The 14,039-nt window shown below is 41.3% G+C and overlaps 1 protein-coding gene and 1 long non-coding RNA gene across 3 annotated transcripts; both read right to left on the bottom strand.

Moving 5' to 3' along the window:
- Window positions 1–4,146: 4,146 nt before the first annotated feature.
- On the bottom strand, window positions 4,147–7,828 carry LOC115150871 (uncharacterized). The gene is made up of 7 exons (XR_003867167.1): window positions 7,721–7,828; window positions 6,312–6,367; window positions 6,021–6,073; window positions 5,738–5,792; window positions 5,161–5,211; window positions 4,901–4,940; window positions 4,147–4,668 (listed from the first exon to the last, which is right to left on the bottom strand). It is a non-coding gene; the product is annotated as an uncharacterized LOC115150871 (long non-coding RNA).
- Window positions 7,829–11,153: 3,325 nt separating this feature from the next.
- LOC115150860 (transcription factor 24-like) lies at window positions 11,154–14,039 on the bottom strand. Of its 2 annotated transcripts, XM_029694625.1 has the most exons (3): window positions 13,951–14,039; window positions 12,638–13,092; window positions 11,154–12,074 (listed from the first exon to the last, which is right to left on the bottom strand). In XM_029694625.1, the coding sequence occupies exons 2-3, from the start codon at window positions 13,073–13,075 to the stop codon at window positions 11,967–11,969; spliced, it is 546 nt and encodes a 181-aa protein (XP_029550485.1). In that variant the 5' UTR covers window positions 13,076–13,092; window positions 13,951–14,039; the 3' UTR covers window positions 11,154–11,966. The 2 variants fall into 2 exon arrangements, with proteins under 2 accessions (XP_029550485.1, XP_029550478.1); XM_029694618.1 differs by lacking the exon at window positions 13,951–14,039 and having other exon boundaries at window positions 12,638–13,168.

Raw genomic sequence — 14,039 nt, 5'->3', positions numbered from 1 at the left:
TTCAGCACAACGAGCTCACCTTACTAAACATATATGTTAATAAGTGTAAGAAACAGTCATTAGTTGAGTCGCACGATGCACAGTGAGATCTTTGTTCTGAGGGCCTCATCCTGTGTTGTTCTTAGCAGAGATGTGTAGGTACCTTGCATGTTCCTCAAATAATCAGGAGACAGCAAGACAACCCCCCTGAGTGTTATTGTTTTGTTTCCCTTGTAATGTTGTATGTAGATGAACTGTGTAACTCCATGAGGATTGGACGCCTGTACAGGGTGCTGGGCATACCGGCCCATGTCAACCAGTGTCTGAAGGTCACCTGGAGCGAGGGAGGCCAATAGTGTTCCACAGTGGGAGCCTGAGTGTAAGGACCTATATGCAAGCTTACAGTGGAACATCAGTTTACATTCAATCCTATTCCTAATCTATAGGCCTTGTTTTCAGCTTCTCTGAGAAAGCTATTCATAGGGAACATTCATGTGCTTGTCTGTGTGTTACCTCTGTCACATGCCTATACTATACCAGTGGCGGCTAGTGGGAGGAGCTATAGGAGGACGGGCTCCTTGTAATGGCTGGAATGGAATTAATGGAACAGAGTTGAACGCAGTTTCCATGTTTTATGTCTTTGATGCTGTTCCATTTATTCCATTCCAGCCATTACAATGAGCCAGTCCTCCTATAGCTCCTCCCACCAGCCTCTGCTGTACTATACAATATTTGCATTGACAACATGTCACACCTCAGTAGTAAGATACACTCCACCATTCTCCCTCCACCCACACCGTTAGACCCTGGGACCATCAGCTGTAACTTCCAGGCCCCGTTGACGGCCACAGCCTGTTCTCCGAGGAGGTTCTCTGCCATCGTGGCTAACTCGTTTGGCTCTGCTGTGGGACCCCCAGGTCCCACAGCAGAGCCCTGACGTCTGACACATTCAAACTGGACAAGTACTACAGCTCATCATTCATTCAGTCAGTCAATTAATCAATCAATCAACTAAGTTCTTAGGAAACGCAGTATCATCACTCATTGACCAAATTCCCCGAAATACAGTAAAAATGTACTATGCTTATATTGAAGTCAACAGCCTCCATTACCCTGTGTTAAGGCCAAATCAAACGGAACACAAGTGTACACACTGGAATTAGAATGCACGGTAGTGAATGATAGAAAACAGAAGGGCACAGAGCATCACCATCGTCAAAAGCAGCATGCGCTTCAAATTAGAAAGCAAGTCTTTTTCTTGCATCTACACATAGCAATGCTTGTTCGCATTTTGTTTGATTTGGCCTTTAGGTTGATGACGTACAGCCTGGGCCTGGCTGGCCATGGGTGAGACACCCTGAAACAGGGGAGATGTATGCCTCGCTGTCTCGAGATGAGCATGGAGCAGGCACAGCCAACATCCATGCTGTAAGGACAAGATGTCAGGTGCTGAGCCCTGCTTACTTTGTAGCCTGGGAGCCAGTCTTGTTCAGCTCTAGCTAATGTGTTGTCAAAGCACTGAAGAAACATTATGGCACCTCCTGTGATACACAACGTGTAGAGTGGATGCTGACAAACAGATGTCCTTTCCCATCTAGTTTCAGCGCGCTGGCAGTCCACAGCCCCCTCAAACAACACTCCCAGGACTGACAGTGTAGTGCTGGGAACAGCGCTTGGTCATTGTTGGCTTTCACTGTGGTGTTCATTAATATTATGATTTCAAATGTATTGGACTACAGCACTTGATAAATGTGCCCCCGATGAGTGTCCCTATAGTGTTGTCTGATGTGATTCTGCAACAATGCGATTCCATGTGAGCAATTTGAAGCCTTTTATATCACACAATGCCAGTAGAACTCAGCACTGGCAAAGACAATGTATTCCGGACTGCAGAAATATCAAATCTCTCAGAGCCAACTATGTATTTAGGCGTGTGCTTCATGTAGGCAAAACAGGAAGGGAAGACTATTTACTCTTTCCAGAGGAAGCAGTTAATTGCTCCCACAGGCTGCCGCCCAAACCAATCCAGGCCGAGAATAGACGATGCCTTCAGGTCCCCTCTACTTTGGCTTCAGCGCCAATTCAGGATGGACAAGAAACGGTAGTGGTAAATATAGTACTGGTGAATACAGTACTTCAATGTTAAGGTAGTAGGTCAAAGTATTTTTACTCAGGGGGGGGCTGCCCAGTTCTGCTCCAGGAAGGCTACTATTCTCCTCTAAAGCTCCCTTTGTATTAGCTACCAGCCATGTTGACCATTGTGTAGGACATGCACCCAGTCCCTGTCCAGCTGGCTGAGGCCAGGTGATCCAGTGTCAGGAAAATACATATGCACACTATTAGATGCCCCCAAAATGCTCTGTGACGGACCAAACTTGGACTTCTCTCTGGTAGTGCTCAGTTGTTTAAACTGGGGGGGGGGGGGGGGGCATGGTGGTCTTGTCCCACAAAGGTGATCGAGACAGATCTGAGCCCTGTAGCAGAGAAGATCAAAGTATACCAATGTGGTAGCAGTGAGTCAATCTTCTCGTGTAACAGTTGGGATAATGAGACAATTCAGAGTACAATGCGTTTCATCCCTGTATTGACGTAGGTTTTCCGAGCCTTATGTCGCACCAGCTCCGCAGTGTCTTAGGCTTCCCATGTGTAGATTATCTGACCCTAGTGCAGCTGTAAGCAAGCCGGTTGGATCTGCTGGCTAGAGAACCTGCGCTTTAGTAGTGTTCTAATGCCATATTTGTCCACAAGAGGCGTCACTGCAGTCCCTGGTTCGAATCCAGGCTGCATCACATCCGGCTGCGATTAGGAGTCCCATGTGGCGGCACACAATTGGCCCAGAGTCGTCTGGGTTTAGCCGTCATTGTAAATAAGAATTTGTTAACGGACTTGCCTAGTTAAAGATAAAATTTATTACTTTAGTGTTTGAGCCACATCAGCAGCCAAACTCAGATCCCATTTGTTGAAATCACCACACAGCCCAGATAACTGACAGTACAAGAACAAACCCCTCCAGGACTATACAATTGGTAGTTATAGCTGTCCAATCGATCCCGAGGGTGATTCTGAGGATCATTTCTACAGGGGCCCTCTAGTAATGGCTACAGCCAAGAGTATCCTGGCCATCAAAGTATTTGCTCTAGTTATAGTCTGTGTAGTGAAGAGATCCTGTTAGTTGGTCTGGGGACTGCTCCCTCTACCCACAGGCCTCAGCGCTCATTATCTGTGTTTCCCTGTGACCTGGAAGTGCTCCACAGGAGAGAACTGGCCCAGGAGCAACTATCAGAGCATCCTACACTTTAGTCGACACCAACGCAGCCAGCTACATCACTGAGTAGGACCAGGACCACAGCTAGGTAAACTTCCATTATGTATGGTTCAGTGCTAAGATTAGGGTTTATTCTGGGTAACAAGTAGCTTACAATAGAATTCCACAGTAGATTGGAGTTAGTCCTTAATTCAAATACCGTAATTTCCAGACTATTAAGCGCACCTGAATATAAGCCGCACCCACTGAATTTAAAAAATATATATTATTTTGAACATAAATAAGCCGCACCTGTCTATAAGCCGCAGGTGCCTACCGGTACATTAAAACAAATGAACTTTACACAGGCTTTAACGAAACACGGCTTGTAACAAAATTTGCAGTAAACTTTGTCTTTTTGCACCGAGTCAATTCCTCACGCTGCTGTTTCCAACGTCTTATCGACTCATTAAGACCAAGCTCCCGTGCAGAAGCTCTATTTACTTTTCCAACAGCCAGATCAATCGCTTTCAACTTGAAAGCTGCATCATATGCATTTCTCCGTGTCTTTGCCATGATGAGGGTGACAAAATGACTACCGTAATCAGAATGATGGGAGGTTTGAGAGCGCTCGATTTAATCTAAACAGTAAACAAGTTGTTTGACCTTAACCCGTTCGGCAATTTCATTGATCTAATGAAAGCTTCATGCCGCCAAAAAACTGAACACGTCACAGAATGTGTTTTTTGGAGAAACAAAATGCGAAAGCGGGAAAAATCCATATATTAGCCGCGTCATTTTTTAAGCCGCAAGGTTCAAAGTGTGGGAAAAAAAGTTGCGGCTTATAGTCCGGAAATTACGGTAGTTGATTATGTAAGGTTTTAATTTGATAAATATTTAAATGAAGCCAGAAGAGAACACAATGTAGTATAAAAGTTTAATAACATGTATCATAATGAACAGGGCAGAAAAAAAAGATTCATAATTTGAATTTATTTAGACATTGTTCACATTGCAAAGGTTTTTTTTTTGCCATGCAAGAAAGTTTTGAAAAAGGGCAAAGGTTATTTCTCAAGGGTCAACTTTTGAGTACATGAGCCACCTTCCAAACCTTGAGGATCGTGCCAATAGATAGTCAAACACCTAAAGTAAATTACCAGTTTCTTAATTGATAATCAACTGTAATCATTAAGACTAATACCTAGATAAATAAAATGTTAAATTAAATAGATTTGCTGGCAACAAAACTACTTTAACGTTCTACAATTGTTTATTTATAGTGCTGGTAATTCAGATTAACGGCTTTTCAGGAGGGTAAATCAGCAGAAGTGTGTCAGAGAAGGCATCACAATTCCAGTAAAATGACTGAACAGTTCTAAGTTGACACCTCACAAACCAGGAAGGAACTCACCATAAGACACTCATCTACTGCAGGTCCAACAAACCTACACGATAAAAGAAAAAACAAAGTCTCGGTGAACCTTTCCAGTCAGGGATTGCAGGTTTAGCTATTAAATGATCAATGATAATGCTGGTGGTTCAGTTAGTCACAGTCTCAACAACCCAATTTAGTCAGATGGGTAAACGGCAAAAGTGTGAAGTCATCACAACTCCAGCAGCAGAACAGACCCAAGGAAAACAGTTCCCTGGCTACTTTTAGCCCTCAGACAAACTCACCATGGGGTTGAGATTTAGATCTTCATACTGGACCAGCAATCTAGGATCGAAGAACAGTCTATTAGCATATCATTTGATTGTAGTTAGGCAAAATATGCAAGAGATTAATTATACTGGTAGTTCAGTTCGACACATTCTCAGCACCCCAATTTAGTCTGATGGGTAAACGGCAAAATGTAGAACTCATCACAACTCCAGTATCATGCACTCTCGTCAAAAGACCTACACAACAGGTTTGGCCCTCAGGAGGAAAAACTCACCACAGGGCAAGATTTACTTCTTCAGTCCACATACATGCTAGCCAATCAAATCTAGGAAAGAACACTTTCAAATTAATATCATTTGATAGATGTAATGTAAAATATGTCAGAATACACTGGTAGTTCAGTTCGTCACATTCTCAGCACCCCAATAATAGTCTGATGGGTAAACGGCAAAATGTAGAACTCATCACAACTCCAGTATCATTATCCAAAGGGAAAACAGATTACAGATGTCAAACAGCCAACTCAATTGGGCTAGTTGTATACTGGCAGGTTAATGGCAGTGGAGAAAAGGTATAGGCCAAGGGTCAGCAACAGGCAGCACCCCAAAGTGTACAATACAAAAATAACCAGGAATTCAGCTAAAAATGCATTCAATTTAAGAAATCTATCCAAGTAGCCCCACAAATAAAAACACATATGTGATGTCTCAATGTATGAAATACAATGTGCTTAATTATCAATTTGCAGTGCACACAATTATAATTATGTTCCTGCCCCCCCCCCACACACAATAAATAGGCCCGCGGCAGAGTATAGTTGCCGGCCTACCCCTGGGTTAGGGCTAACTCACCAAAAGACTAGATGATCCCCTACAGCATCTTCAGCACCCTGCCAGCCCATCAAGTCTGTGGGAGAAGAAAAACGGACTTATCCTGATGATCATTGCTCTCCAATTGAGAGATGGTGGTTTGCAAATTGTATCATCTCCTTAGAATAATGCTGATTGTTCAGTTAGTCACAGTCTCAACACCCCAATTTAGTCAGATGGGTAAACGGCAAAGGTGTGAAGTCATCACAGTACCAGCAAAACAACCGACTAGCAGAGCACAGCTTATAGTTAGGAATGGACTCACCTCGGTACCACAGCAATGCACCCAGCACCATCTATCCCTGAAAGACACAGAACCTGTGAGGGGGGGACACAATTAACTCTGCATCAAGAATAGTCAATCAGATCTATGACAGTAGTGGTATGGTCAGTGATAATACTGGGCGTTCAGTTAGTCACAATCTCAGCACCCTAATTTAGTCTGATGGGTAAACAGAAAGCATGATAACTCATAACTCCAGTACTGTCAGACCAGAGAAGCATTGCACATTCTTGGCCTTTAAAAAAAATCTTGGCCCAAGATTGGACAACTCACCTTGAGGGCAACAAATAAGCCTGTATGCATGTCTGGAACCATTAATCCCCATCCAACTACAAGAAACAAACACATTTATGCAGAATACATCATAAATCAGCTTACACAGCCAAATCCAAGGTTAAGTTAGTTCTGAGATTCATATAGCCATGGTCTCAGCAATACCCCAATCTGGTCAGATGAACAAAAAATGACCACATTGGATCTTTAAGTGCAATGTAGGTGATCGAAAAGTGTTTGAGACCTTCTGCTCTATCGAAAATTCATCCCAAAAATAGTACTGCCAAGTAATTGCCCTTTAGGACTGTGGAGCTATTGATTTTCATATTGCATGGATAAGCTGTACTGAAGGAATAGCCAATGCACTCAGACTTAAATAAGACCGCCAATGAGTGATGAACTTTGGGTCATGGGGCACATGACAGCTCGGGAGCCCAGCGCACACACACTACAGCCTCCGCTATGAAGGTTCAACAGCTGGTCACTTTTACCGAGACCTTTACTCCTTTAGAGGGCCAAAGTCGCGAATCCCAAGGAAGTCATTGGGAAGACAATTCCCAGACCACCAAGGCCTATGACCCGTTAACCCTGGTTAGAGTCGGTGGACAGTAACGTTACTAACAATAGGGGCCAAACTGCCAAAGGGACCATTTATCATCGGATCTGGGACAAGCAGCTGCCAGTATGATTTATTACAATACTGTGGGGACGTTCATGCCCAAATAGCCTTAACACCGTTTGTCGAGTCATGACTTTCTTTGATCATGTGATGTTATGGATCCATTCTACTCACACGACCAGACATGTTGGTAGTAGGCTCCAAAACGGCAACTTGGGTAAGTTCCCAATAAATAATTGCTTGAGTACCATCAAGCCCACATGCACCGACACATTGCTACATTAACGTTAGCCGTCTGCACCGATTTTGACCATAAACGTGGGGAAATCAGTGGTTAAATACCTAGCTATGAGTACTAGCTAATGATAATAAAAATACAATAATGAGATACACCCTTCGACAGCCAGTATTCATAAATCAGCCTGTTTTGCCTGGCCTAGCTACATTGAGGGGCCTAGAAACTATTGCGGTCAATGAACACGTGGTCAGTGGCATGCATTGGATATGTGGCCCTCGAGCACCGTGAGCCAGATAGTTAAGCGAACCGCTTGCATGCTTCTAACAGCTACTAACCATGATAACCATACAATTGTATTTAACATAAATTATTTTGAAACCATTAAGGTTTGGAAAAATCTGAATTTCTACGCCGGTAACATTACACTGAAGTTCAAGCTAGCTAACAGGGCTCAACCTAAGCCAGAGTTAAAAAAAAATATCGCACTAGCTAAAACACCGATTTGCATTATTATTAAATAAAGTCGACTAGCTAATGTTATTAGCCACCTACCTGTTGAATAAACGGGGAATTCAACAAGTAATTGTCATAAAAGTAATATTGGTGAGAGCGCACGTAGGCTCCATGCGTCCTCCTCCGTTCTTCTTCCAGAAAGAGAGAAAGGACTTCCAGTTTGCCTTTATTGACATGCGCAGTCTGAGCTCACGTCACACAGGAACTAATCCTTGGGACTTCCCATGTCTGACGTTTCCCCATCGAAGTTGAACGTGTTTAGATTTAGGTGAAGGTAGAAAGTACGTTTAGGGTTACGATCAGGGGCGAAAATCTGATATCCACTTTGGAGGGGACAATTACATTAAATTTTCTCAAGAGCAATTCCTGAGGGGGACACCAAAAGTAGTGCTGTAAAACATAGCCTACATTGTAATATGGTAAATGTATATTGAGGAACCAAAGAAATAAGGTGTTTGCCGTACTCCTAACTACCGGTACCCAAAACTACACAACTAATCACAACAGCAATACCATTGCCTTTAACAAATCTTAGTTCAGTCACCAGTTTAAGTTGAGAGTGGGGGTATCCATGACATTTTCCAATTATGTTCCTATTTTACAAGTCAAAAAAATGGAGAACCTTTCATAATGTTGCCAAACAAAGACTCAACAAACTTACCTGAGACTCCCTGTCTCTGCCAGTCTGTCCCTGCATATCTGTCCCCAACTCTGCTGTCTGTGTGCCATCTGTTGCCTGCTCTGCCTAATGACATCATTGTGAAACATTTCCATTAGAACTTCATTTCTTTCTTATGAACATTTTATCAACTAGTCTTTGAGATATTAGGCTACTAGGGTTCTTACTATGCGTTTTGGTGTATTGAAAAATACTCTGATGTCCGTCTTTTATTTTTCTGCCATTTTTCTACCTGGCTGGCTACACACACAGTGTGTAGGTTATTTACAGTAGGAGATGGGCTTCTATCATCTTCAATCATTCTATATGGCCTTCGATCTAAAAGGTAGCTAGCAAATGTGAAACGGATTAAAATGACAAGAGTTGACAGCTGTATGAGTTCACCATTTACACAACATATGCTGCAACCTTTTGTAATTTTAATAGTTTGTTTCATATTGGCTGGCTTCCAACAATAGCTGAATTTGCAAAGCTAGCGAGCACCAATTCAGTTTCAGTGGTGTTTGCTATAATCTTTGCTACCCGGGTTAAATAAAGGTGAAATTAAATAAATAAAAGTTCCCTTGCGACAATTTAGCTTTTGCAAGGAGACCATTAAATATATTTAAGACAATGGTAGATGAGAGTGTAGTTCTGTTCAGTTTGGACTTCAGTTTATCGCTAACCTTATCACAGGGACTTTGAAGCACTAACTTACATCATCTGCATGCTGATTCCATCTTTGACGACGCCACATAAATGGAATAGGTACTAGCTAGCTTAATAGTTAATATTTGCGCGCTAGCTCTGCATATTCAGCTAGTGTGTGTGTGCGCGATTGACTGGATGAACCTCACGGCAGTTACTTGCAAACTAAGGAACTGGCAGTGGATCAAACCATTGTGAGGCAAAGGGCGGGGGGGTCGCAATCTTTTGAAACTTAAAAACGCGCTATTAAGTGTCTATAATCAGCACAATTGCTTTCATTGCGTATTATTAATATTATTTAAATTACATAGTTATGTTTCAGTGATATATTGGGGGGGACAAATCATATTTTTCCCAGGATGGGGGGGTCGCGTCCCCTCCGTCCCCCCCGGGATTTCCGCCCCTGGTTACGGTATGGGCGTCCCAAGGATCCCAGATAGTAACTCTACCAAAATCACACTACCAAAGATTGTCTATTATAGTGACATAGTTATAGTTAAGTGACCGGCGAGATCAGGTGGGAGCATTATAGCCAATGAAAGGGCAGATACGCGTGTGACCAACAGAATAGGACTCATCTTTGTATCTGTGCCATCATAGCGTCTGTGACAGCCTGAGCAGTGCCATTTACACTATCTCCATTTTCTCCTTCTTCATTGGCTGATTACTCCCAACTCATAGCAATCCCCATCCAGTTGACTACTTTAAAATGGCAGAAACCCTCAATGGCAATGTCCATGCTAAAACTGGTTATATCCATGATGAGTCCTCAATTTATCTCTAAGACAACAGACACAACTCCAATACCTGCGTCCACTTAGATCAGTGCATTCATAACAACCTAACCATTTCCAAACTTCTATTCGATCAAATAATTATCACGTAGCAAATTACCAATTAAATGTTTTGTTGACTAATTTTGACGCTCATTGACCTCCACACAGAAATTCCTCACAGATTTGGATAGAGTAAAACCCATCACTTAGCCTCTTCCTCTCTGACTACACACAGTTTCATCATGAGACAGTTTTTTTTGTTATTCTTTTGAATTATTAGGCTAAGTCTCCAATTTGCATATTTCAGCAATGTAACGGTGTCTGAAGACATAAAAGTGGACTTTCTAAATTAATCTCGGTCAATTCGATTTCAACTTCATAATGCCTGAATTATCTCAAAAATGGCCTATAGTCACACTATAAAACACACTAATACTCTTTTGTATTATGAATAGGCTTAGGGCCTATAAAGATACATTCCATGTGCCTTGCATAACTATGGTCATGACGTGAAAAAAAGGTTTTACGAGGAGTGTGTTTTGGTTGCAAAATTGTGCATTTGTGTAAAATACATAACAGGTCTAATAAAAACCACCAAAGCATGATTATCAAGAAGCATTTTAAGACATAACTATTATGTAAAGTATATTTAACTACACTGATCAAAAATATAAATGCAAAATGCAACAGTTTCAAAGTCAATTGAAATAAGTTAATTTGGCTTTAATCTATGGATTTCACATGACTACGCAGGGGAGCAGCCATGGGTGGGCCTTGGAGGGCATAGGCCCACCCACTTGGCAGCCAGGCCCACCTACTTGGGACGATCCCGCAGGTGAAGAAGCCGGATGTGGAGGTCTCGGGCTGGCGTGATTACACGTGGTCTACTGTTGTGAGGCCGGTTGGAAGTACTGACACATTCTCGAAAACGATGTTGGCGGCAGCTTATGGCAGAGAAATTAACATTCAGTTCTTTGGCAACAACTCTGGCGGACATTCCACCCTCCCTCAAAACTTGAGACATCTGTGGCATTGTGTTGTGTGACAAAACTGCACATTTTAGAGTGGCCTTTTATTGTCCTCAGCACAAGGTGCACCTGTGTAATGATCATGCTGTTTAATCAGCTTCTTGATATGCCACACATATCAGGTGGATGGATTAAATTGACAAAGGACAAATGCTAATTAACAGGGATGTAAACAAACGTGTGCACAAAACTTGTAAGAAATAAGATTTTTGTGTGTATGGAACATTTCTGAGATTTTTTAATTCAGATCATGAAACATGGGACCAACACTTTACATGTTGCGTTTATATTTTTTTCAGTGTAATATATTTATCTGAGTCAGCACATGCATGCAAAAAAAAGTCATATTTCCAAAGAATGTTTACTCATAATTCCTTTTTAGGCAAATAATAAAATGGAATCCCTCTTGATTGTTAAAAGATATAGCTTGTCTTCAATGAGAGAACATGTTTATTTACTTACAACTAATACATCTCAGTTAACGTATTTACAACCTACGGAGTGGGAGACATGTATTCGTTGTATTTCTCAAGCCATTATCAACAAACACATTTACAACCATTCACGTAAGAAAGAAGGGGAGATGAAGAGGCTCCTACCATTGTTGAGATTCTGACAGACCACTTCACATGACAGATGTTAAGTTATTCACACATGCATTTAGTGCAAATGTTTTGACTGAAAGTGCATAGCAAACAAGTCAAGCCCGAAAGCTCATTACCCAACACATGGAATTTAAAATCATATAAAAGTATACACGGTAATACCTCCAACAAGTACATAACTGCAGAAAACAGAGCAGGGCAAGGCCAAAATAACAACAGAGAAAGACTATTTAGGCTTTCTCAAATGTTATATACATAATCACATAATATATTAATTTACAATGTGTTTCCTACAACTGAAAGAGTTGACTGTCTCGTGACTGCCCCCGTTACATGAAATGAAACGTCAAAAGAAGATACTTCAATTGTTTGATAAATAAAAATGATAATGTCAGACGACGAACCATGGTCTGCTATTAATTTCAAACGTCCTCATAGGTGGATTCTGCTGAAAGAATCTTCATAACTAATGGTCGTCTGAATGAGAAGTTCCTTATGCAGTGGATAGATTTATGTCTGTGAGGTTGAAGATGATGCACCTCGATTTTCTGTCTGTTTTGAATTGTTCAGAAACTGACCGCTGGCGCCGACGTATAACCGGGATCGCATCGGCCACTTCTGTTGAGATAAAAAGAGAACACATCCTCTAGTGAGTGCAGTTAACTCATTTCAATGCACCTGAAAATAGAAAATATAAATTATGTAAGATATTGCTTTAAACATTTAATTGAACATCATTTGTGGTGCAAATTGGTGCTTTCAATAACCAATAATAACAATTCCGCTCTATATCATTGAATTAATAATTAATCATACGTGTTAAAGATCTGTGTGATATAAAAAGTGGTGCATTAATAAATGCATTTTATGCCTGCATGATTGACCATTTCATGTTCATGATTAGGGTATCATCACTCAGGCCTTAGACCAGAGTTATCTTATATGCTCGATTTTAATGTTAATTTAATGTAAATTACTATTATTGTTGTTGTTATTATTAGCCTACTATTTTTATATTATCATGATTTTTTATTCCATTATGTGGTATATCGAATAGAGCTGAAAATACAATTCTCGCACCACAACACAATTATTACACACAGAAACACTTTGTCAAGTTAGTTTCAAATGTCATTTCGAAATCAATTAAAAATCTAAATGTAATGGCCGGGTCTACTTACTTTCACAGGGTGCAGGTAACCATCACCTTTCAGCGAGCGTAAGGCCTCTGTTTGTCTAGTGCTGTCTCCCTCATCCATCCCTTCCTCTTGCAAGGTCTGAGTCAGATGGGCAATGTACGTGGTGGCCAAAATCAACACGTCGAGCTTGGACAGTTTGGTGTCAGGTGGCACCGACGGCAGAGTCCTCTGTAGCTCCAGGAACGCGCTTCTCAGGGTCTGCACTCGACTCCTCTCCCGCGCTGCGTTGGTTGCTGCCGGCCGTCCTCTGCCACAGAGCCCACCGGCCTGGACCACCCTGGAGAGCTGCAGGGCCTCCGGACGCCGACTGTCGGTGGTCAGCATGTCAGGACTGGAGCTGGGGCTGGATGTGGGACTCTCATCCATAACTGTCACTGGGCCATTTCCACTATCCATGCGGATCGTCTGTCTTCCAACCATAGAGAGCACTTATTAACCTGACGGGTAACAAATGTCTTGTTGATGAATGTACATTTCCAGACGTCTAATTCCTAAACAAACTGAAAACACCAAGATTGAAAGAAAACAAGTTTTCTGTATTTCATTTTTTTGAATAAACCTTAGATTTGCCTACACATTTTTTTTCACGTTAATATAGGCCTATTCACCAGTAGATTAGTGTGCGTAAATGTATTCGATCTGTAACAGGCCACGTAGGTTGCTGAAAATAAATAAAGGCATACAAAATCTTCATCCTTGCCTTGAAATGTGTGTGCACTTTGAACTTGTGTATGGCTAAACATTCCATTGAATATTCATGAGTTTAGAAAAATATTCATGGAACGTTTGTATTGAAACAAATTATGTATCCAATTATGCCTATTGGTCAATTTACATTACACACATAAAGCATTCATTAGGCTATATTTTCACTATCAACATGGCATAACAATATTGCAAAATGATTGTGATGAATTTGTATCATCGCATTTACTATTGCAATAAAACGGGAAAATAATCATATTGAGTCCAACGTGTGCTTACCCTAAGAAGGCTGCGTTCCCAAGTTCAATTTGACATAAGAATGTGAATCATATCATAAATAGCACTATTACTGTATATGTGGCAATTTCATCATTATTTGGTGTGATGCAGACTAATGTAAATCGTTACCAATTATTGTGCATGTTCCATTATCGGCCTACTTTCACCGCGTAACTTAATATGTTTACATAACCGACTTTGCTTGATGATGATGCTGTTATCAAGAAATCAAAACACCCTCTGAAACAAAATAATATTACTTTGAAGTTATTCCAAGCCATGACGTCGATGAAAAAGTATGGAGAGCTTACCTTCAAATTTACCCAAAAGCTTTGTCTTGAGTAACGACATCAAGGCAATGCGAAGAGAATCTATAGTGTACCACAGACTCCACTGCTGC

This window comes from Salmo trutta, chromosome 2, assembly GCF_901001165.1.
Source record: "Salmo trutta chromosome 2, fSalTru1.1, whole genome shotgun sequence".
NCBI lineage: Eukaryota > Metazoa > Chordata > Actinopteri > Salmoniformes > Salmonidae > Salmo > Salmo trutta.
The sequence above is the reverse complement of the archived record's forward strand: the minus strand, read 5'-3'. Positions and strand labels throughout refer to the sequence as shown.

Bases quoted from the DNA above. Each gene is read 5' to 3' on its own strand.
- LOC115150860 (XM_029694625.1), bottom strand. From the start codon at position 13,075: ATGGTTGGAAGACAGACGATCCGCATGGATAGTGGAAATGGCCCAGTG. The intron at 12,075-12,637 runs GTAAGTAGACCC...TTATCTCAACAG, and splicing joins GTTACCTGCACCCTGTGAAA to AAGTGGCCGATGCGATCCCG.